Here is a 25,781-nt window from a genome sequence, read left to right as displayed (position 1 = left end):
CCCCATGGATCCATGCTAGGATCCCAGCTGATGTCAGTTGACCTCGTACGACCTCCATCGACATCTACGCCACCGCCGTCGACCAGCTACCAGGCTGATATCGTCCCCACCTTCCACCCTGTCGTGGAGACGGTGTTGATCAATGCCGATTTCGATTGGGAATTTATATCCCTATCTCCATCCTCCTCCACCTTTCTCACCTGCCCAGCACGTTATGAAGGATGACGCCAGTAATCTAGATTTCTCAACAGAATCTGGTGCACTTCTCCTTCTACAGTGGTTACGCAGGAGGTTGTACTTATTCAGTGGTCCACCTCGAGCTCCCTACAGTGGCTGTCAGGACTAACCTCCTGACAGAAGTGCTTCGAACGGCGGCTTCCTCTGCGGAGCCACTGCTGCCCTTTAATGATGCACTTTCAGACGTTCTTTTGGGCACCTTGTCCAGGCCCAGCACAGAGGCACCTGTGGATAGGAACGTGGCCCGACGCCACCGCCCGGCCTCGGGCGACTGCATTTTCCTCTCCCAAAACCCTATCCCAGAGAGCTTGGTTGTCCAAGCCTCTGCGTTCCCAAGGGCATTCCCTTTCGCATCTCCGAACAGGGAATCCAAAAAACTGGAGCAGTTTGGGAAGACGATTTCTCTTCCGCCAGTTCAGGGCTGCGGTCTGTGAACACGCATGCCTCTTGGGCTGTTATTCCCACTCTGTGTGGGATACGGTGGCGCAGGTGCTGCCTCAGTGTCCAGAGGCGGCCATGACTATGCTCTTTGAAGCTATCGCTGAGGGGAGAGATGCAGCCTAGTTCACGATTTGTTGTGGCCTTGACACCGCGGACTCGCTGTGCAGAGAGATTTCCACAACAGTAGGGCTACGCCGTTAATCCTGGCAGAGAACCACTGGTTTTTCAGGGAATGTTCAGAACACTCTGATGGACATGCCTTTTGATGGCACTCGCCTTTTTGGCGACACGGTAGATAGTGCGTTGGAGCACTGTAAGGACTCAGGGGCTACGGCCAAGTCCCAGGGCCATTGGGCCACGAGCAATCCTTTGGCGTCTGCTTTTCGCTCCTTTCGTGGCCAAGAAAGGGGCGCCCAAACACATACGTTTCAGAGCCACAGCCCTGCACAGCAAGAGTCTCAGCGCAGCCCCGGGCGTGGGACCTGCCGAGGTGGGTCACGGGCCAGTGGGCGGGTCAGTCCACCACCTCCCCAGCCCCCTCTGCCTCCAAACCTTCCTAGTTCGGTGTTTCAGACCCACCAAACACCAGTGGGTGGCAGGATCCGCCATCACCTCCCCCACTGGCGCACCATCACTACCGACAGGTGGGTTTTACAGATTGTCCAAAAGGGCTACTCCCTCCCCTCCGAGACCATCCCTCCAGCCATGCCACCTCAGTTCTACCGCATGTCGGGGGAATCACTTGGCACTTCTCCAGCAGGAAGTGGTGGCCCTCTTGGCCAAGGGGACATCAAACGCGTGCTGATGCCAGAAGTAGGTCATGGTTGTTACTCCCACTACTTCCTGGTTTCAAAGAAGGACGAGGGCTTCCTATTTTAGACCTTCGGAACGTTAATCGCTTCCTCCGGAAGGAGAAGTTCAAGATGCCCACACTTTGCTCAGGTCTTGTCTGCCCTAGATCCGCAAGACTGGATGGTAGCGTTGGACTTGCAGGACGCTTATTTTCATATCCTTGTCCTGCCGGCCCACGGGCGTTACCTTCGGTTCATCGTAGGCCACGAGCATTTTCAGTTCACCGTGCTCCCTTTTGACCTTACCAGCGCCCCTCGGGTGTTCACAAAAGTGATGGCGGTGGTCGTAGCTCATCTATGCAGATCAGGGGTTTGTCTTCCCCTATCTCGACGACTGGTTGTTGAAAGCAGGCTCGCCCCAGGCAGTTGTCTCCCACCTCCAGACTACGGCCGACCTCCTGCATTTGCTGGGGTTCTCCATCAACGTGCCGAAGTCGCACCTGATTCCCTCTCAGAAACTCCTCTTCACCGGAGCAGTTCTCGGCACGGCACAGTTTCGGGTTATCCTCCTGAACAGTGAGTCTGGGATATTCGGGCTATAATTCCGATCTTTCGGCCCTTGTCCTGGGTTTCGGTCTGGATGACCTTAGGCTGCTGGGCCTCATGGCCTCCTGCATCCTACTGACCAATCATGCCAGATGGCATATGCGGGCTCTGCAGTGGGACCTGAAGTTCCATTGGGCGCAACATCAAGGGGACCTGTCTGAGTAAGTCCAGATCGCAGAGGGCACTGCACAACAGTTGCAGTGGTGGCTCACGAACTGGCGTGCAGATTGAGCGGCGACTGTTGATTCCATTTGACTTGCCTCCTGAAGTCTGTGTTATCATTCTGGTAGCCAGGCATCCCTCCACTAAATCGGTATACGCCTGCAGATGGAACACATTTGTGGCAAAGGTGCACAGCAAAGGCTCTAGATCCCTTTTCTGCCCCTCTCTCAGAAGTCCTTTTGTTCCAGTCTTTGGCCCGGCAGGGCTCTGTTCTGGGCACTATTAAGGGCAACCTTTCTGCAATTTCGGCCTTTCTCAGACTCCTTGATCAGCCCTCTTTTTTCAAGTCCCCAGTCGTAAATAGATTTCTTAAAGGCATTACTCACCTTTTCCCTCCTATTCTGTTTGTGATGCCGCAGTTGGACTTGAATCTAGTTCTTACTTATTTGATATGCACTCATTTTGAGCCGCTTCACAAATGTCTTCTACGTTTACTAACTTTAAAGACTGGTTGCCATCACCTCCGCTAGGCGTGTGAGTGAGCTCCAGGCTCTTTCTTGTAAACCTTCTTTTCTGTCTGTTCATCCGGACAAGGTTGTGCTCCACACTCGTCCTTCCTTCTTGCCAAGGTTGGTACTGCCTTCCACATTGGGCAAACTATCACCTTGCCCACTTTCGTTCCGCCTCTGCACCCTTCCAGAGAGGAAGAGAGGCTCCACTGTCTGGACCCAAAACTTGCGCTCTCATTTTACCTAAATCGCACACAACAGTGACCAGCTCTTTGTTGGCTACGTTGGTGCCAAGAAAGGTTGAGCTGTACACAAGAGGACTATCTCCCGCTGGGTCATCTTGTGTAGAAAAGCATGTTATTCTCGGGCTAAAAAGGATCCTCTGGTGGGGCTATGCGCCCCTTCTACCAGGGCGACAGCAGCTACTACTGCATTGGGACGTGGTGTCCCCCTGCAAGACATCTGTCAGGCAGCCATGTGGGCCTCGCTGCGCACTTTTACTAATCATTATTAACTTGGCAGCCAAGTCTGGAGAGACGGCTTCTTGACCTTTCTGTTCTCTGTAAACTTTCTGGTGTGATCTTGGTTTAGCAGACCCACCACCAGGGTTGATATAGCTGGGTTGTCTATTCTAAGGTAAGGAATCTATCACTAACTTGTCTCTTTCAGATGCACAAGTTACTTACCTTCGGTAACGATATATCTGTAAGAGACATTAGTTAGAGATAGATTCCTTACCGCCCCACCCATCTTCCCCATTCTGCGAACTGATTTCTAGGGTTAAGGTCAGCCCTTTCAGGGCCCTAGATTCAATACACCAGTTGTCAGTGTCTTGCATGGCTATGCGTTCCTGGCGCGGAAAGTCGTGTATAGAACTAACGTCATCCTGGTGATCATGACGCCTACGATGGACGCGGAGCCCCACGACGCCACCTTTCGATTCACAGGGGTACTGCTGACTAAAACTTTCCGGATCCAGTCTGACACCTGGGGGTAATTCTAAGGTAAGGAATTCATCACTAACTAATGTTCTGACAGATGTATCTTTATCGAAGGTAAGTTACTTGTGCGTTACTACATCGCCTGGGGTTCACAGTCAATGTGCTAAAATCACATCTCAAACCTGCCAATACTCAAAACTACCTAGGAGCCACCTTAAAGACTCAATAGGCTTTGCCTTTTTCCCAACGCAGCCAGAATTCGTAACATTCAGGCTTTAGTCCTCCAGTTTCAATCCAATCACTCACTACCAGCTTGGGTGTATAGGCAACTACTGGAAATGATGTCATCTTGCATCATGATCGATCCCCATGCCAGGCTTCACATGCGTCCCTTTCAGGAATGCTTAGCGAGTCAGTGGAACAAATCGCAGTGTCTGTTAACCGATCTAGTGTTGGTAAGCTGCCGTACTCATCGCTCTCTGTAGTGGTGTTTCACACAAAAAGTATCAAAAGGACGGCCCTTCATAAACCTGGTTCCACATACAGTACTAACAGTGTACACGTCCCTTCCTGGCTGGGAAGTGCATCTTCAGCACCACACAGTGTAAGGCCTATGGAGCCAACAGCAAATGTTGCTCCACGTCAACCTTCTAGAACTGCTGGAATCTCTTTTCAAACTCACCCGGTTGGCAAAGCGGTCTTAGTTCGTACCGAAAACATGACAGCCATGGATTACATACAAAAACAGAAGGGGGGGAGACAAACTCTCTCAAACTGTCCCACTTAGCCCAAGAAATCTGGAGGTGGGCCATTCACCACAAAATCTATCTCCTAGCGGAACACCTCCCAGGAGTGAGCAACCATATTACAAACCTCCTCGGCAGACAGAGCCAGCAAATGCACGAATGGGAACTTCACCCTCAGGTTCTCCTCCCATACTTCCAAAGTTGGGAGTCCCTCAGATAGATTTGTTTGCCACACAACAAAACGCAAAATGCCAAAGTGTTGCTTCCAGGTACACACAAACTTTCTCCAAGGGCAATGCACTATGGATGAACTGGTCAGTAATATTTGCCTACGCTTTTCCGCCTCTCTCACTCATTCCATTTGTGGTTCGGAAACTCAGGCAAACATCCCTCACACTGATCCTAGTAGCTCCCACATGGGCTGGTCAACCAAGGTTCATAACCCTGTTGAAGCTGTCTTTTGTCCCGCATCAAAAGCTGCACCTAACATCCAGTCTCCTCACACAGAACCATGAAGAAATCAGACACCCAGATCCCAAACAACTGAACCTCGCGATCTGGCTCCTGAAGTCATAGAGTTAAGTTATCTGAACCTTCCACCAATCTGCATGAACATCATCAGGGAGGCCAGAAGGCCTAGCACAAGAGCCTGTTAAAGAGCTATATGGAAACGATTTGTTATTTATTGCAATAATAATCACTTCAACCCTCTTGATGCTTCCATACAAAAAAAAATTTGCTATCTGTTACTGCAGTCAGGATTGGCTTACTCCTCCATCCGGCTACATCTCGCTGCGATAGCTGCAGATCTACAAAATAGGCAACATTTATCGCTTTCCAGAGTGCCTGTAATTAAAGCTTTCATGTAAGGACTTAAGAGTCATACCACCAAGACTCCCACCTGCCCCAGTGTGGAATCTTAACATAGTCCTCATAAGGTCATTGGGGCCACCTTTTCAACTCATGCATAAATGCGAGCCACAGTTTCTCTCTTGAAAAACCGCTTTCCTTATTGCAATCACTTGACTGAGGAGAGTGAGTGAACTACAGGCACTAACTATAGAAGAACCTTTTTCCAACTGCACATAGACAAAGTGGTTCTTCGTACAAACCCCACATTTCTACCTAAAGTTGTATCTGCATTTCACATACATTAGTCTGTAGAATTAGCCGTATTCTTCCTTCAACCTGATTCTGTTGCAGAGCAACCTCTTCAAACCTTAGATGTTAAAAGAATACTTTTGTATTACATCAAAAGAACAAAAATATTTTGTAAGACCAAACATATTTTTGTTGCTTTTGCACCACCACACAAGCGCATTCCTATCGCCAAATCACATATTTCAAGGTGGATTGTTAAATGCATTCAAACTTGTTATGCAAAAGCAAAAAGAACCCCAACTGTACCCACTAGATCGCATTCCACTCGCAAGTTAGTGGCTTCTATGGCTTTCTTAGGAAACATCCCCATAGTTGACATTTGCACAACTGCAACATGGTCTACACCGCACACATTCACCAAACACTATTATATAGATGCTTTAGCAAGACAACAAGCTAATGTGGGACAAGGAGTACTTAAAACACAATTTCAGACAACTCCAGTAGCTACAGGTTAACCACCGCTTTGAGAGAATAATGCTATATAGTCTATGCAAAGCATGTTATCTACAGCTCAAATGACTCGAACGGATAATGATCAGTTCTGTAGTAGGGGATCTCTGTGTATAGTCCTAATCTAGTGAATAGTCCCGCCCATGTGCGTGGACCCCAGAGCAATCAAAAATAATCTTTTAAGTTTTCAAAAATTGCAGAACTGCAAAGACACTTAAGAGAGAATTTAAAGACAGATAATGCAGCCTATATCCACAGGCTACACTGTCCAGTACTTCAACTAGAAATTCCACCAAAAACCCACACAAACAGCACAGCCTGCCCAGTTTCCTCCACAGAGAAACTTGCCTCTACCAGCAAAAGCCTCTGGAATGATAGAGAGGAAGGAATGGACAGAGAAGCCCCATAGGCTGCAATTATGTGGCTCAAACAGGATACTGTGCCTTTAAGAGAAATCTCCAGAACTTCTCCCAGTATCCCAGAATGCTCAGCAGGCCCCTTTTACTTTCAGTTCTTTTTACCTGCTCCTGCAAGCAAGACCCTGGAGCATTGAGCTCTCCCTTTCAAGGGTTTATTTTGTGATTTTTTCACTTTTTCTTGGGTGTAGTGCTTTTTATTAAGTACTAAGCCTTTTTTCTTCCCTGTGGGTGCCCTGTATTGTCAAAATGCCTGGCTATTTGACAATTGCCCAGAGTGTGATACGAAGAAGGCCAAATCTGACCCACATGGAGTGTGCATCATCTGCCTTCCCTCCTCTCATGTCCCAGAGGAGTGTGAAATCTGCCAAACCTTCTCATCCAGGACCCTGAGAGAGAGGATGAAGATCAGGCTCCAAGGCCTCGAGGACAGACGTCAAAAGGCACAAGGTGGGTCAGGGCATGCTTCATCTGCCCATGCTGAGGCCTCTGCGGTGCTACCCAGGGGCAGGAAGTCCAGCACATGTCCCCATACTCCACCAGCATCGATTGAGTCGGCTACGGCGTCGCGGGGGATGACAGCAGTCTGTTCCCCATCTCCCCGGGGCTCTGGGGAGAAGCGGTGCCGAAGTTCGACGTCGAGGAAGCTAAACAGACCACCGTCGACGGCATCATCTTCGTCGACGTCAAGAAAATGCCCGGCGTCGGCGCTCGCCGTCGAGGCGACACCGCCGTTCGCCGTCGGAGAAGAGGAGAAGGTCGGCGTCGAGGTGTCGTTCGCCGTTGAGGAGGCATTCACCGTCGTGGAGGCGTTCGCGGTCGAGGAGGTGCCACCGGTCGACGTTGAGGCGGCGTTCTTTGACGCCAAGGAAGGGCAGGAGGAGTCCTGACGCTAGGAGGTCGCTGATTGGTTCGCCATCGTCGCCAAGGAAGAACACAAAGTCACCAGGCTCGGTGTACTTAGTGGTGTATACACCTACTAAACCTAGGTCGCCTACCCTTCCTCCTTTGCCAAAGGGTCCACCTCCGCGGAACCCCACTCCGCCTCCACCTCCACCTCCACCACCGCCTCATGGGCCGGCTCCTCATCAGTCACCGCCACCTCATCTTCCGCCACAGCCTCTTCCTTCCGTTCCTCCACCTGTGGTTCCACCCTGGACGGCCTCGTTGCCACGATATCCAACGCCGCCAAAGCAGACCTCTCAGCCAGGCCGCCATCGCCTGCTCCTGTGAGGCCTTCGGATCGGTCGAGGCTGAGAAGATCGCGCTCCCGCTCCGGCCGGAGAGGGAGATCGCGGAGCCGTGGCCGGTCGTCATCTCGATCTAGACGACGCCACAGGAGGCGCAGATCCAGATCCCGCACGGGTTCGTCCACCAGGGAATATTCACCGACGCTGTCGGAGTCTCCAGGGACGAGGGTGTCGTCCGTTGCGGCTGAGCTAGGGATCACGGTGACGTGCCAACACCTACGACGTCCCTGATGTTCGAGACGCTCCACAAGAAACATCTGTCTCAACCGCTGCTGCCATTGGTACCAGGATTGGTAGAGCCCGCCACGGAGTTGTTTCTCACTCCGGTGGTGACGAAGACAGCTCCCTCCAGGCTCCTCAAGAAATACCGTACTCCGGAATCTGACCCGGCTTTTCTTCGAATGGACCCGACACCAGACTCCGTCATTGTGACAGCGGCTAAGAAGCAGCATGCCACCACTCCTTCTTCCACAGTACCGCCTGATAAGGACAGCCGTTGGCTGGACTCGGCGGGCAGAAAGGTCTGTGGCACGGCATCTACCACCATGAAGGCTGCAAGTGCTGGGGCTCTGCTGGGGCGATACGATCGTGCCCTATAGGAGTCCCTCCAGCAGTACGCTAAGCTCCTTCCTCGTGACAAGAAAGAGGACTTTCTGGAGATATTAAATGAGGGGATTCTGGTGTCGAACCAGATCATTAGCGCGGCTGCTGATGTATCTCTCCTGGCGGGCCATGGACACTGCCACGGCATCAACCAACGGCGTCACGCTTGGCTTCGCCTCACCTCACTCAAGCTGGAGGCACAAAAGCTGTTGGCCAACCTGCCTTTCTCGGGGGAAACCCTGTTCGGCAAGCATGCGGACGATGAAATGGCCCGTATGAAAGCAGAAGCCGAAACCCTGACGGCTGTCGGGTTAGAGAAGCCTGAGAAGAAAAAGAACTACCACCCGTTCGGAGCTTCAGGCAGAGGGCGAGGGCAGAATTCGGGACAGCAGCAACAACAGCAGCAGCAGTTCCGGAAGCCCTTCCAGAAGCGCCAGAAGGGCTGAGGAGGCCAACAGTCCGCAGCAGCGACCAAAGGCCCGGCTGGGTCTAGGCCCTGAGCGATTACTTCCCCTACATCCGTTACCCACTCCGGTGGGGGGAAGCGTTTAAATTTTTTCTGGCAGAATGGAGAAAAATTACTCAGGACAAGTGGGTGCTGAATATTGTTTGCAATGGATACAGTCTTCGATTCACCAGCCCACCTCCTGCTATTCCGCCGGTGAGCTCGCAGTTTCAGCTGCGAGAGCTCCAGACAGAGGCCGACATCCTATTAAGGAAAAGGGCAATAGAAGACGTACCTCGGCCTCAAAGGGGAAGAGGTCTGTACTCACGGTTCTTTCTGGTTCGCAAGTAGGACAAGAACGAGTTCAGGCCCATTCTGGACTCGCGGCAAGCAAACAAGTGGATTCGCAGAGAAAGATTTTGCATGCTGTCGTTGCAGCAGATTTACCCTCAGCTGCAACAGGGAGACTGGAGTTGTGCTATAGATCTACAGGATGCGTACTTCCATGTGCCCATTGCACAGAAACACAAGAAGTTTCGGCGCCAATCATTATCAATACACAGTGCTGCCCTTCGGGCTGAAGTCTGCGCCCAGGACGTTCTCGAAGTGCATGGCAGTAGTAGCCGCACACCTGCGGAAGAACTAGGTGTTTGTCTACCCGTACCTAGACGACTGGTTGATCAAGGCCTCCTCCTTCTCGGAAGCTCAAGCACACTTCCAGAAGACGTGCGTTCTATTGAACAAGCTGGGGTTGCACATCAACATGTCCAAGTCTGTCCCGACTCAGGTCCAATGCATACAGTACTTGGGAGCCTCCATCAATACGCTGTCAGCAAGCGTGTCTCCTTCGGAGAAGCGACGGTTATCACTCCTTCGGAAGGCTCAGGCTCTTATGACCGCTCCATCTACAACAGTGAGGACGGTGTCTTCTCTACTGAGGTCTATGGCCTCTTGTATCTTCCTCATGCCTCACGCACGGCTACGCTTGAGACCACTTCAGGAGTGCTTGGAGGATCAGTGGGATCAGAGGACTGGTTCTTGGGACGACACAATACGACTGTCTCTGCATGCTCTTCAGTCTCTGAAGTGGTGGTGTTCAACGGAGAATCTCCTCAGAGGGGTTCCTTCCACAAGGACATTTCCACACAGACGATTGTGACGGATGCGTCTCTCCATGGCTGGGGAGCGCACTCCGGAGACTTACAGATTCAAGGGACGTGGTCTCCGACAGAGTCCACATACCACATCAATTTCCTGGAACTCAGAGCTGTTCACTTGGCACTGAAGGCCTTTCATCCGTCCTTTCAGACCAACTCTCTGCTTGTACAGACGGACAATACGACAACGATGTATTACCTCAACAAGCAGGGGGGCTCGAGATCGCGCACTCTGTCGCAGGAGGCGCAGGCGATCTGGCACTGGCTTCTGGCCAGAGGACTGACGATAACGGCTACCCATCTGCCAGATGTGCAGAATGTTCAGGCGGACGCACTGAGCCGACTGATTCAGGAAAACCACGACTGGGTCATAAGGAGAAGTGTTCGCAAGGTGGGGGACTCCAGACGTAGATCTGTTCGCCACCGCCGAAAACAGCAAATGCCGAGACTTCGCATCCAGGTACTACCAACAGGGGACGTTGAGGAATGCCCTATAGATCGACTGGTGGAACAGCTTTCTGTACGCTTATCCACCCATTCCCCTGATTCCGGCAGTGCTCATCAAGCTGTCCCGGTCCAGGGCGCGGATGATATTGATTGCCACGGAATGGCCCAGACAGTGGTGGTTCACGGACCTGCTTCACCGGTCTCTCCTTCCTCACATACGGCTGCTGTGCAGGCCGGACCTTCTCACGAAGTTCGGGGGGGGGGGAGGCAGATGGTGCACCCGAACCTCTCGTCTTTGAGTTTGGCTCCTGAGATAGTGCAATATGGCCATTTGAATGTACCAGAAGATTGTATGGACATACTGAAGGAGGCTAAGCGACCTTCCACTAGGACTTCCTATGCTTACAAGTGGAAAAGATTCTGCATCTGGTGCAAGTCCAAGAACTATGACCCTACGACGTGTAAGGAGGATGTCATTCTTCCTTATCTTCTACATTTGCGCAGTCTGGCCTTAATTTCAATTCCATTAAGGTTCATCTCGCTGCACTGACTGTCTACAGGAAATGCCATTCACAGACTTCCTTCATCCAGATCCCTGTGATCAAAGATTTTTTGGAAGGTTTGAAGAAAGTATTCCCTCCTGTCCGGCTTCCTTCGCCTTCATGGTAATTGAATGTGGTGCTGTACAGATTGATGAAGGAGCCTTTTGAACCTATTCATAATGCTTCGTTGCAGCACCTGTCCTGGAAGGCGGCATTCCTCGTGGCCATCACATCGGCCTGCAGGGTGAGTGAAATTCAGGCGTTGTGTTGTCAAGAACCTTATATTGTATTTCATGCTGCTACGGTTGTTATGCGCACTCATCCTAAATTTCTTCCCAAGGTTATTTCTGATTTTCATGTCAACCAGACCATAACTTTGCCTACGTTTTTTCCGAATCCTTCATCTCCAACGGAAAGGTCTCTACATTCCCTGGATGTTAGGAGGGTGTTGAAATTTTATCTGGATAAAACCAAAAATATTCGTAGGTCAGACCAAATGTTTATCAATTATGGATCAGTCAGGACCGGTCTTGCTACCTCCAAACAGTCCATTTCTAGGTGGATTGTGTCCTGTGTACAATTGTGTTACCAAAAGGCTAATAAGACCTTAGGAGGTAAGCCTAAGACTCATTCCACCAGGGACAAAGCTGCCACAACTGCTTTGCTACGTAATGTTCCAATTGCAGAAATCTGCAAGGCGGCCACTTGGAAGTCGGTCCATACCTTTGCTAAGCATTACTGTCTGGACACTGATGCCAGGACAGACGCTCCGGTTGGGCAGGCTTCACTGCGAAATCTGTTCGTAGTGGTGTTATTTCTTTATTCTCCACTGCCGCTTTGGTGTGGAGATGGGCATGCCATTCTATTCACTAGATTATGACTGTACACAGAGATCCCCTAGTACAGAAGGAGTAGTTTCTGTCCTGTAACTCCAGTTCTGTAGTAGGGGTATCTCTGTTATAGTCATAAGCGCCCGCCCTCCTCCCCGGTGGAGAAAGATATTCATGTAAGGAATGCTACAGGTCAGGCGTGTTACGCCTTCAAAAAGAACTGAAAGTAAAAGGGACCTACTGTGAATTCTGGGATACTGGGAGGAGTTCTGGAGAGTTCTCTTAAAGGCACAGTATCCTGTTTGAGCCACATAATGGCAGCCTATGGGGCGTGTCTGTCCATTCCTTCCTCTCTATCATTCCAGAGGCTTTTGCTGGTAGAGGCAAGTTTCTCTGTGGAGGAAACTGGGCAGGCTGTGCTGTTTATATGGGTTTTTGGTGGAATTTCTAGTTGAAGTACTGGACAGTGTAGCCTGTGGATATAGGCTGCATTAACTGTCTTTAAATTCTCTCTTAAGTGTCTTTGCAGTTCTACAATTTTTGACAACTTAAGAGATTATTTTTGATTGCTCCGGGGTCCATGCACATGGGCGGGACTATTCACTAGGTTATGACTATAACAGAGATACCCCTACTACAGAACTGGAGTTACAGGACAGAAACTACTGCTTCTTGGCATATACAGCTGTAGATTCACATACTCCCACCTGCCTCCCCGGGTACTTGTAGCTGCTGCAGTTCTCTCTTTAGTATACATTCATAAGCATGGAATCTCTATTCTACTCTTACTAACTCCATTCTCACTCTCTGTGGGAAAACAATTGTAACAATGGAGTCGATGCCCATGCGCACTATCACCGAATGGAGGAGTCACCTACCTTGTGACATGAAAATACTTCTTTGAAGAAAAAAAATGTAAACATCCGGACTGAACACTAGAATGGCAGGAGTATGCAAAGCATGTGAATCTACAGCTGTATATGCCAAGAACAGGTGTTTACTGGGTAAGGAACATTATCCTTACTACAATGGGTTGATTTACTTGAACGTTTTGTTTGAGGCATGGGTAGCTGTAGAGAAACATGCTGACCCAGAGTTCCTAGTTTCACCAGTTTCAAAATGATGTAACCCTTTCTTGGCTGTCCACAAAGTGGAACATGCCTACTGACTATCTAATGTCCCACCTGCTATGGTGCCAAATCGGCCCCATCACAGGGAGTAGCAATCCGTAGGTTTGGGGGACGCTGTTGTCGCGTATCAAAGGCGGCAAAGGCTTTCAAGCCTCTGATTTTGACATTCTAATTCACTATCCTGCTGGAGGATATATGATCACCTTTCACTGGAGCAGGCATTGTTTCTGACCTCTGAGAGCGTGGGTTCTCTCTTACAGTGGGTCAGAAACTCCTCTGTAGTAGCAGGCTGGTTTGAACCGGTCAATCAGCACACTAGAGGACTAGTAGGTTGTCAGGGGCACCTCTAAATTGCCCTTTGGGTGCATATCGTAATAAATCTAATACTGGCATCAACACAGATTTATTAAGACAAGGTGTTTGATACCAAACACCTTTAGTTTCTGTGAAGCCATCATGTAGCTGGGTAATATGTAATGACCCGTGTTTGTCCTTAAGATGGCTACCTGATCACTTGCAATATCTAGCAATGGACCTAGACATCACAGCATCATGCAGATGTACCCTCACATATCATATAATGCACCCTACCTTAGGGCTCGAAGACCTGCTGTAGGGGTGACTTACATATAGTATATGCAGTGTACCTTGGCAGGGCTTACAGGGAGTGTGCTGTGTGTTTTCAGAATGGTTTACATAGTTTCACACTACCTGCAAAGGCAGTATGCATGCTTTTTCGGTGTGGGTACTTTAGGGTGGCATAATACATGCTGCAGCCCTTGGGAGCCCTCTTTAGTACCCATTAATTTATTTAAAGTTTTGTATAGCGCGAACATGACCCAAGTCGGTATCAGAGCGCTTTACGTACGGTTGAGGAAGACAAAGGAAAACAGCTAAGGGAGAAAAATCAACGTAAACAGTGGGACAATATATAACAAGAGCAAGATGACATTTTGCTGGACATAGGAAGAGGGCAGGATGAGAACGAAAAGTATGGCAATATACATCAAGAGCAAACATGACAATAGGGCAACAAATGATATGTATTAAGTAAGCTAGAGGCAAGAGAAGAAAAGCTTCTAGTTCAGTGCATTGATCATCAGTAGAGTTTCAACTTTCCTTTTGAAGGTAAGTGTAGAATGTGAGAAAGTGCATCTTTCTTGCATGGGTATGCCCCCACTTATTGCTGAATTGCTGACTGAGTGTGCCCTGGGTTCCTGCCAACCAGGTGACCAGGGCCTGTGTTCCTTCTCTAAAACTGTGTTGAAACTAAAACCCAACTGGCTTCTCTGGCCACCTGTCAACCCCATGTAAATGGTACCCTAGGTACCCAGGGCATGGTGTCCAGAGAAGACCCCCTAAGGGCTGCGGAATTTGGAGTCGTATTCGAATTATCGCACTTCAGTGTACCCAAATGATATCACATGTAAACAAAAAACTGTACTATAGAGTAAATCAATGGAAGGAGAAAGAAACACGGAAAGAATCAAAAAATGTATTCAAAGACAATTTTATAGGTTTAGTAGTACAATTCACAAATAAAAATATGGGGACATGTGAAGAAATCAATTTGAGCAAAGAAGTTATGAACAGAGGTATAGGCAATATAAACACATCAGTTCACAACTAAACATCAACTCCTGAATAATTACGACAGACAACCAGAATAATTAATAAACAGTGGTTGTAAGTTTGTTCAAGCGAAACGTTGATGGAGATGATGAGCGTGTCGACGTTTCGGTCTATGATGGTAGCGACCGTTGGAGGCGGAAAGTGGATCTTGATTGCGGCGTTTTATTTAATAGACGCTGTGTTATCAGCTGTTATTAGAGAGTCGTCTTGAGTCAAACATTAAGTTTCGTATAATTCAGCGATTCTCAGTGTATCGACCGGAGACGGGTAGGGTTTGAAGACAAACCCTACCCGTCTCCGGTCGATACACTGAGAATCAAGATCCACTTCCCGCCTCCAACGGTCGCTACTTCTCATTGTCAAGAGAAGGCTACAAGTGTAATTTCCAGGGGTTTTTTACCAGCAATGAATTTTTTGGTCCTGAAGATGGTCTACATGACTGCAGCATCATAGACCGAAACGTCGACATGCTCATCATCTCCATCAACGTTTCGCTTGAACAAACTTACAACCACTGTTTATTAATTATTCTGGTTGTCTGTCGTAATTATTCAGGAGTTGATGTTTAGTTGTGAACTGATGTGTTTATATTGCCTATACCTCTGTTCATAACTTCTTTGCTCAAATTGATTTCTTCACATGTCCCCATATTTTTATTTGTGAATTGTACTACTAAACCTATAAAATTGTCTTTGAATACATTTTTTATTCTTTCTGTGTTTCTTTCTCCTTCCATTGATTTACTCTATATTACAGTTTTTTCTTTACATGTGATATCTTTTGCATACACTGGAGTGCGATAATTCGAACACGACTCCTAATTGAGTATATTTTCCCTTCTAGAATCAAGTCCCTTGTAGCACCCCTTTGACCTTAATGATACAGCACCCAAGCCTACAGGGGTAAATTGGGTTTCCCCTGCTTTAACTACCCCTAAGGGCTGCAGCACTTATTTTGCCACCCTTAGGGGCCCTGTGCCCTGTAACCCACACACTGCCTTTGCAGGCTGAGTGTCTAAGTACAGAACTAAACAGAGAGTCGACATGGTACTCATCCCTGTGTGCCATGCCCACAAGCTCACTGCCCTGGCATCCATCAGTCACCCCTCTAGCTGAGTGCCCTATGCCAGTGGTGTGGGCACAGGTGCAGGAGGCCTGTGCCCCTACAGTGCCCAGGGCCATTCCTGGGCACTGTAAGTGCAGTGCTGCCATTAAGAGTATATGGTATTGGGAGGTCGTAATTACGAACTCCACAGCACCATGATGGCTTCACTGAAGACTGAGAAGTTTGATATCAAACATCTCAGCGCAATAAACCCGCACTGATGCCAGTGTGGGATTTAATGTAAAATGCACGGCAGAGGGCATCTTAGAGATGCCCCCTGAACCCTAACCAACTCCCAGTGTCCTGACTGTGTGGCTACAGAGGCTGCCACCACCAGATATGTTTCTGGACCCCTGGATCGAGAGCCTGCCGCTCTCGGGGGCCTGAAACAATGCACATCCTGTAACGAGGTGCCAAGCCTCCTCCCCCAGGATGGGCAGGGGAAGCTTCAAAGGCATTCCCCCTTTGTGAGCTTCTCCGGGTCACTTGCTCTACTCAGCAACTGGCTCTGACCCCCACTCTGGTAAGAAGAACGGCGGGAAACCCTAAGTGAGGAAAGGGGGTGTGCCAGTCTATGCCAACCCCACCCCTCAGGTGGGAGAGGCGAGGTGAAGCATAACTCCAGGCTCCGGCCACCTTGAAGATGGGGAGCCCTGCCCAATCACAGCAATCGGTTCCTGCCCCCCTCCCAAAAGAGAGGAGCAGGCTAGGGGTTGTATCCACCCCAGGACAGGGACCCATTGGTCCCTGCCCTTGTCCTACCTGTAACGCCCCTGAATTTAGTATTTAGTTGCACCCTGAACCTTCCTTACTCAGATTCTCGATTACAACAAGAAGAAGACCAAGAAACAAGAAGACCTGCCGCGCAACTGCTAACAAAAGGATGACGCCCACTGACTTGACCCCAGAACCCTACAGGCCTGTTGATTCTTGAACCTGCTCCTGTGAAACTCCGGCGTCTCATACGGACAGCAACCTCGACAACCCCGGAGGACCTGCCTGCCTAGAACCTTCCAAACGACTGGGACTCCCACGAGCAGTGGTTCTGCTCCAACAGCAATACCCATGGTGCCAGCCAGAAACAGCGAATCCAGCCCACTCTGCACCCGCCAAACCCGGCCTGTGCCTGGGTGACCCACGACCATGAGGACGTCCCCCCGGCGACTGGGACCCGAAGTCCAGTGCCCAAAGACCCTCCTCGACGAACCAGATGATGCCTGCAGCCTCAGAACCAAGGACACTCCCAACCGCGACCAGCCGAGGGTACGATTTCCCGATACCAAAAGACACCCCTGCACCCGGCGCATTCCTTTCCTAACTGTAGTTACCTGTAACCTGAACTTTCTTCCATAGGAAACCATTGACTGTTTTTCTGTGAAATTTCTTCTGTCGATTTTTGCAAACTCGAAATATGTTTTAAAATTCGTACCAACTATCAAACCGTAATTACTTACCCGTCTTAGGTAGAGGTCCCAGTGCTGAACCTAGGAGTCCAGTATTGGATTACAAAAGTAACTAGTACCTACTTTACCTATGACTTGAATTTCCTTCCATAGGATAACATTGCTAGTTTTTCACTGAAAAGTTTCTAATAGTCAACTTTGAAAATACATTTATATTCTTTAAAAATTACAACTGTAACCAAAAAGCTTTTACTTAACTGTTTACAGCTTAGGTCCCGGGACTGAATCCAGGATCCAGTCCTGTGGTTAGAAAAGTAATCCTTAAAGTAATCTACCGCCTTTATGTAGGAAAAACCATTGAGCTCAATGTTAAATTGTGTTTAGAAATTGTGTTGCCTATTGCAACCCCTGGAGCTATTGTACTTACAAAGTCTATTGTCTTTTTGCAAAGTAATTACCTAAAGTCACTCATATTGAGAAAAGTATATTTTGATACCTGTTGGTTCTAAAATAAATCAACTATATATTTTGATACAAAACCAATTGCCCTTGAGTTCATTTCTTGAGTGTGTGAAACCTTGCTTTACACTGCTCGACCAAGCTACCACTTTAGAGAGTAAGGTTATATCTAACCTTAAACTCTGTCATACCTCTGGGGGCTGGGGACTCTATACACACTGTACCTTACTTTGGTCCAGGATACATAGCACCACTTTCTTATATAGAGGGAATCAGTCTAGTTTCCACTGTACGATTGTAGGTTTTAAGCTTATCAAATTTATTTGGCTTGAGCAGCAGTGTGCTGGTGCTCCTTGTGGTCCTGGAACCCATGCCCAAGGTCCCAGGGGTATTTTTTGTCAGGGATTTGCAAGGGTGTAAAGGTCTTTGCCAATTGGGTACAATTAGATTTACCTTGTTTTAAGGGAAAGAGCACTGGCACTGGGAACCTGGTTAGCAGGGAAACAGTGCACTTTCAGTCAGTAATCATCAGATCTAGAGCAAAAAGCAGAGGTGACCATGTCAAAAAGGGCACTTTGCCACAGGCCCTACTCCTGTGTCCATAGCATCTTTCCACCATGCCTCGACAATGATGAAATGCACGCCAGTCTAGTAGTATTCTCGCTGCGAGGTAAAACATTGTCGGATCTGATCTCCATCAGGTCTGCAATCTGTGCCTGTCACCCAAACACAATGAAGCTGCCTGCGATGCCTTCCACTCCTTCCGCTCCAAGAAGACTCTTCGTGACCATTCTGCTCTTAGTCTCGAGATGTCTTATAGGGGTGACGGTGACACTCTCTCTGGACTTCTTTGGTCCTAAGGACATAGAAGGGGAACATCATCCACAGCCGTGGGCTGTATACAAAGAGGTTTTCTCCGCTTGAAGAAAGCTTGGGTTCCAACCTGGAGATTGAGGACTTTCTGCCAGCCCAGCAGTCAGTGAGTACAGCACCCACTCCCCTTTGACACCACTCTCAATCCGAGCAGCCTTCAGCCAAAGGCCCAGTTCCGGCTTGGCTCTGAAGAAGCCTACCATGGGTACTCTCGGAGCTGAAGATCTCTGTGTCGACGAGCAAATCTGACACTGGCACAAGCGAGAAGATTCTTCATAAGCTGCAGGAGGAGTGCGACTCAAGTTAGAAACATCTTGTCTCCCACCCCCGAATGGGACATATCCTTGCCTTCCCTTCGGGTCCTGCTGCTTCGCCCTCAAAACACCAGCTGTCCCTCACGGAAGCCTTGGTGTTTCCGATTCCAGCAAAATATCTCCAGAAAGTGTATAGGGCTACGAGCCCTGTACCCTATGCACAACCACCCTCCCCTTGCCTTATTCCACAGCCTCAGCCTACCCCTCCTGCTTCTCCAGGGGACCGTCTTGACATCACACCTCACTGATTTCTACACTCTGACACAGGTGGGCCGTGGTGGGGTGACACATTTGACACTCCTCTATAGGATGACCCATGGGACTTTTATGATGAAGACCCACCTATGGTGTGAACCCTGCCTGATACCTCTACCCCCTTCCCGGGCGACTTCACGTCCTACCAAGATCTCATTGGTAGATCCGCCTTCATTCATAAGGTGAAACTTCACACAAAGCCCCTACCGGAGGACTTTCTTTTTGAAACCCTCTCCCCCGCTCATTGCTCACTCTACCTCCACATGCTCAAGGGCATGCTATGTCACATACATAACATTTTTGAAGTCCCTGTCTGAGCTAGGGTCATAACACCTAGAGTGATAAGAAATATAAACCTTCTCCTGCTTGACCCCATTTATATTTGTGATCAGCACCCACGCGAGTCTGCGGTGGTCATTACTGCTCATAAGCGAGCCACCTCACAGGCCATCAGGGATGCCCCGCCACCAGCAAAAGAAAGTGAACGCATAAATGTAGCAGGGAAAGAAATGACAGAACAATCACATAGATAATTCTATCGGTCTTCTGGCAAAGATATGATTGTGCCCACTGGGATGAGATGAAGGAGCTTCTCCAAAACCTCCCAGAGGAGCACAAGAAAAAGGGAGAGTTAATAGTTTCTGAGGGCAAGCAGGTATCTAGCACCTCAAAATTGCTATGCCCTAGATGCAGCAGACACACCTGCCTGTGGTGTAAATTCCAATGTCCTGATACGCAGACATGCTTGGCTCTGTATCTCTCGCTTCAAGCTGGAAGTTCAGCAGAACCTGTAGAACATACCTTTTGATGGTCAGTGTCTCTTTGGTCCACAAGTGGGCTAAATGTTAGAAAAGATCAAAAAATAATATGCAAAAGGCTAAATCAAGGGTTACTTCAAACACCTGCTCCCCATGGTTAATTTTGCAGCACACCTTACTGTGGTGACTTGAAGACCGCCTCCCCAAAGCCCCTTCCAGCACACCCAGGTTCAGTAATCCTCCTCCAGGTTTATTTTAGAGAGTACTACAGAGGCAACAACTCTAGAGGCAGAGGCAAAGGTGGCTCCACAAAAGGAGCTACAACCACCACCAAACCCAGATTTGCCTCCTCTACACCCAGACGACACAACACCTGTTGGGGCGCCTACAAGGCTTCTTTCCCACGTAGCAAACCATCACCTCAGACCAGTGGGTGTTGGATATTGTCTGAAACTCACTTTATTGCCTCCCACCATTCCCCCTTGCAAACACAGACTCTCACCAGAACGCCAAAGTGCTCCTCTTCAAGTGGGCTATAGAAGTCATCACCCTCCTTCAGCAAGGCACAAGAGTATACTCGCTGTACTTTGTGATACCCAAAAAGACATGTGCCTCAGACCAATTCTGGACCTCAGGCCACTAAACGAATACATCCCTTGTAGGAAGCTGGCTCTGTATATGGTATACAACGAGGCAGTTATACCATGCACAGATTCCAGATATTCCCCCAGAAGTGTACAGGGCTCAATGCAAACCCTAAGTGCTCTATTTATGGTAGTGTGGGTGAGCAGCCTTAGGCTTAACACAGTTTTGCAAACAATGACCAATAAATGACACATGACTTAAAATGGAGACCCACACCAATTTTATTAAATTAAGCTTTGCTTAAGATTTATTTTAAGACCAAGATATTCACAAAAAGGTAAAAATGTTTTAAAATAGGAATTCTTTTCAATTTCAAAACTGGACAGTGCAATTTTCAGTCTTTGCAATATTAACCTATGGAGGAAAACAATAATGCAGTTTTACTGGTAAGTGAGAAACTTAAGAATCCAGTCTTTGTTTTGCGGGGTCAATAGAGGGCAAGGTTCAGGTAAGCACAAACAATGCACCACCAGCTGCTCAGGGGCGGCCAGGAGTTCAAAGATGAAAAACAGGCCCAGTATTTCATAATGGAGTACAGGGGGGTGCTTGAAGACACACTGCTTGCAGGTGAGTAAAGCGGCTGTAGGGCTCAAGCTTCTGAGGTTTAGGCAAGCATTGGGTGGGGGGGCACAAGGCAGCATCAAATCTACACCACCAGCGGCACAGGGGCGGCCGGGTGTAGGGTGTAGGGTGCAATCAGGGTCAGGCACCCAATGTAATTCAGTGGAGAAACTAGGCTTGGACCACAGGCTGCAGGTGACAAAATGGAGGCTGCAAGAAGGAAACTAGTGACAGCAGAGGTAGGCTAGGATGCTGTAGGTCATTGGTTGTGCTCCTCATGGCCCAGGGGAAGGGGTCTCCTTTGATGTCGGGTGTCTCTTAACTGAGCCGTCATGGTCGTGGGGACCCTTAGGGTTCACGCCACAAGCAGCGTTGTGCTGTCCAGGAGGGGTCAACCAACACTCAGGATCTCTGGGGAACCTTTTCTGGATGGGTTGGCCATATTTACACAGCCCGGAGTCATCTGGTGCACAGTGGTCAAGGATCACATATCTGGAGAGCACTAAAGTCCTTTGTGTTAGTTTCTTGTGGACAGAGCCGCTGTCGTCTAGGATTTTGGTCTGTCTCGAAGGCAGGCAGTCCTCCCTGGGGTTGTGGTGGTCGCTGGCAGCAGGAAAGGCTTTGTTCTTTCTGCAGGGTCTTTGAAGCTGCAGGCAGGCCGGTAGGGCTGGGTCCAAGTCAATGGGCATTGACAGACTTCTCTGCATGGCATCATCTTTGTCCTTCTTCTTCTAGGTCAGCAGGAACTAGTTCCAGGGTCTGGGGGAGCCACGTAAGTACTAGATTTAGGGGCATTTTAAGGGCGTGACAGATAGTGTGAATGGGCACTTTACCTTGAGTGTCTACACCCTCAATTATGCCATCCTCTTTGGAAGAACAAATATAGGAATGTGAGGAGCACTCCGTGTTAATCTGTGTTTTTCAGAATAAAACAATCGGTGCTGCGGCTATAAAGGGGAGTCACTCCTTGTCAAATGATGTGAGCTATGATGGGTTTACAGGCCCATCTAGTCGCGCACTGTTCACTTGGTGTGATACACCTTCAATCTTTATTTGAAAACATTCCACTTAACTCTATACCATATTACAGTTTCATGTTTTAATGCAACATTCACTTTGTTATAGTATTTTATACATTTATCAGTCAATATTACTTAGTTCATCATATCAACAATTACATCTTGTGGTTTTCCATTATTTTTTCACCAGGGTCCAGGCTGTATGAGTACTTCACTGCGCCTATGAGAACTGAGCAGAGAGAACAACCGTATCATATGGACGGACGGAACGTCTAGTAAAGATCGGACATTGAAAGAGCTGAGGAAATACAAACACACTGGGAGCTTATCAGCTTACCATCAGCAAATACAGTAAAAGAACGTGCTCATAGGCGCAGTGAAGTACTCATACAGCCTTGCCCCTGATGAAGGTACCTCAGAGTACCGAAATGCATTGGGCACAATTATGAAACTATGTTGTCAAAATACTATGAAATGAATATTGTATACAGTTGAACAAAAATAATGGAAAACCACATGATGTAATTGTTGATATGATGAACTAAGTAATATCGACTGATAAATGTATAAAATACTATAACAAAGTGAATGTTGCATTAAAACATGAAACTGTAATATGGTATATAGTTAAGTGGAATGTTTTCAAACAAAGATTGAAGGTGTATCACACCAAGTGAACAGTGCGCGACTAGATGGGCCTGTAAACCCATCATAACTCACATCCTCTTTGGGAGGGCATAGTCCTAGCCCTGATTAGAGGAGTTCCCACATCTTCAAGATGGTGGGGGACTGAAAGATGTGCTTCACATTGCCTCCTGCATCTTAGGGATGGAGTTGGCAGAGGTGGGCTCACCTCCTATTCTTCCTAATTTTCCTGCCAGTTTTCCCACACAAAGTGGGGGTCTAAACCAGGGGCTGCCTTCTGCTGCTAGCAGCAGAGGCTTGGGATCACGCTACAAAGGCTTCATGCCTTTGAAGCTTCCCTCTCAAGAACTGTGCCCATCCTGGGAGAGAAGGTGTAACACCTCTGCCCAGGATGTGCTTTGTTTCTGGTCCCTGGGAGTGAGAGTGGGAGTGGGGGCTGCAGACCTTTGTTGTAAAGTTTAAATGTGTAGAAGTGTTTTTGAAACTGATTGATGAGAGTACCTTTTAAAGGATGGAGGCATGACGTTTGTAGCACAGAAGTAAGTCTGAAAGGAAAAGTTGCCAGTACTGGGTTGTTTTGAAACTGAATTAACATTTAAATAGGTAGATGACCCAAGATACAACCTATCTAATTAAAAAGAAGAGTTTTGTTTGTTTGGCTTGTACAGAGTCATTTAATTCGGGTAATATATCATAATCCTAGAAAATGAGTTAAACACATTTCCTCAGGTTTTTAGTATGGATTTTTGTTGCCACATGCCCTTTGCTCATCAAATAGTGTGGAAGGAGAACTCTATACTCTGCTTGCATTAAGTTAGGAATGTGCCAATGAGATTGCGGGATGTATAGAACTAAGAGTTGTGAAAGTGGTGTTATAGAGTCCATAGAGCCTTCAGAGGGGCTCAGCCCAGTAGTTCTGGTGAGGAAACCATGGGAAAAGTGAGGCTGTGCATTGATTTAAGAAACCTAAACAAGTGCGTAGGGAAAGACAGGCAGCCATTGCCAAATATATACACGGTGTTGGCCATAGTGGGTAATACCATACTTTCCTCACATTAAATTCTTATAAGATGTATTTCCAAATCAACTCTTTTCCTCTATCATTAAACAGGGGAGAGGAGTTGGCCTAACGGCTAAGGCGCTCGACCTCGGACCTGGGGAACTGGGTTCGAGTCTCGGTAATGACGCTAAACATCCTGTGATTATGGGCAAATCACTTAATCTCCCTGTGCCTAACAAAAATGAATGTGTGTCCTCATGTAACGTAACTGGTGCTTTGTAAAGTGATCTGATACCCTATTCGGATCCGGGTCAAGTTTGCGCTATATAAAACTATGCAAAACAAAAAGTAAAACAAACAAACAGACTGGTTTCCGAATTAATTGCAGATTGTATTGGAAATCCCATCTCACATGAAATTAATCATACAGTTCCTTGGTCAGGAAGCTACTACTAACTCCTGGAGCATCCCTTCAGTCTCCGCTAACACCATTCCACACATATTATTGCACATTCTTCCTTCTAGCAACAATGCAACAGACAGTACTTGGTTTAGCCAGAGGATATACTATGCCCAGGAGAACTATTGTTTCTGTAGTCCGCTCTATAGTACTCTTGCTCTTTGGGAGTGGAAAAGAAGGTAGTACTGAACTGCACACACTGCTAAAAACAGGCAGGTGGAAATCCTACACTTTGTGAAGAACAGCTGCCTGCTCAAGTTGTCATGAATGATGCTGCGAGGTTAATTTACCTGCTACCTAGAAGTGCTCACGCAACACCAATACTGAAGCAGCTGCATTGGCTCCAATTGAAACAACAAATTGATTTCAAGGTTTTATGTATTGTACATAAATCACAGTATTGTATAGTCCCACAATATGTCAGGGACCGTTTTAAGGTCTAGGCACCCAGTCGTTTGCTCTGTTCATCACACTCAAGTCTCTTATTCTGCCCACTGTTTAAAGGAACTAGACTGGGTGGCCAAACCTTTTCCGTAGTTGCTCCCAAATTTTGGAATAAACTACCTGAAACTCTCCGCAAAGAAGCCAGGCTCTTACCGTTTAGGAAGGGCTTAAAAACTGTGCTATTTAGAGAAGCCTATGGTTAGCTCTACCTGATGCCTCTGTTTGGTTGCTTGGTGCCTGAATTTTTTTCCCTCCTGCTGTCAGACTCTGCAGTGCATTTGTATTTTGAACTGTGTTAACACCTTAGCGCTTAGAGACCGTGAGTGATAGGCGCTTTATAAGTATAAACAAATACAAATACAAATGCTCTCTTACTTTGTTATATTGGCCTCACTTGAGCAGTGATGTGCAAGTGCATCCTGCACCTTCTTGATGCTAATAAGACTACATAGTTATAATTTTCAGGGACATTCTCAACCACGTTTTATTCTTGGCATTATTACATTTCCTAAGTCCTACAGTTTTTATTTGCATGAAATTTCAGCATGATGATTATGTGAACTTATGTTGTATTTTTGGTGACGCCTAGCAAAGAAATATTTGAGCATCACTGTTCCATTAGTGTTTTTAATTTTATAAATGTTTTTGCACTCTCTTTAATTGATGAGGCTCAATAAGCTTATTATTTAAGTTGAAATGTTTCTACATCTTTAGTTGTACAGTTATATTTTTTCTCATTTATATTATAGATATCATGATATGCCAGATGTTATTGACTTTCTTGTCTTGCATGAATTCTACAACGAAGCCAAAAAGAGAAATTGGAAAATTGGTACGTATTACATCATGTGTGCAATCAATACAGGAAAAAAATGGTTACGTTCAGCTTTTGCTTTGTATTTTGTGGTGCAGCTTTTTACTAAACAGTTATTCAGAGGCACAGCAACAGTACAAAATTACACCATATGTCGCTCTCTATGCACTCTTATTTGCCATCTCAAATGGAAAACAAACTTGCAAATGTAGAGATGCAAGGGTGGGAGGGTGGATTGGGGGCTCAGAGGGGGGAATGAGACTTGTGAATGTAGAGGGAAAATGTCATAGATTGTGCTTCTGCTCAGGTTTTGAACATAAAGCATTTCCCCATCAATCTGGTGGAAAAGCACGTGGAGACCTCCCAACCCTAACATACCTGATCCTTTTTTGATAAACTGCAAGCTCAACCTCTATTTTAGGGTGACATCACTTGAAGACCTGAAAATTCCTTTCTTGTGTGGCCAAAGTCCTCATTTTGGTTGCCGCCTGTATGAAGCTGTCTTTTTATGTGGTAGTGTCAGTGTAA

At 47.6% G+C, this 25,781-nt stretch overlaps 1 protein-coding gene across 2 annotated transcripts in view; it reads left to right on the top strand.

The window, feature by feature from the left end:
• The window catches only part of BRWD3 (bromodomain and WD repeat domain containing 3), a 1,253,402-nt gene that overhangs the window by 682,210 nt on the left and 545,411 nt on the right, over positions 1-25,781 (top strand). For both annotated transcript variants that reach the window (XM_086918755.1, XM_086918756.1), the window contains one exon: positions 25,189-25,271. In XM_086918755.1, coding sequence (XP_086774881.1) covers positions 25,189-25,271 — 83 coding nt within the window. The remainder of the gene's footprint in view (positions 1-25,188; positions 25,272-25,781) is intronic.

The sequence above is a fragment of the Lissotriton vulgaris genome, chromosome 4_1, assembly GCF_964263255.1.
Source record: "Lissotriton vulgaris chromosome 4_1, aLisVul1.2, whole genome shotgun sequence".
NCBI lineage: Eukaryota > Metazoa > Chordata > Amphibia > Caudata > Salamandridae > Lissotriton > Lissotriton vulgaris.
Note: the sequence above shows the minus strand (reverse complement) of the source record. Positions and strands in the feature narration are given on the sequence as shown.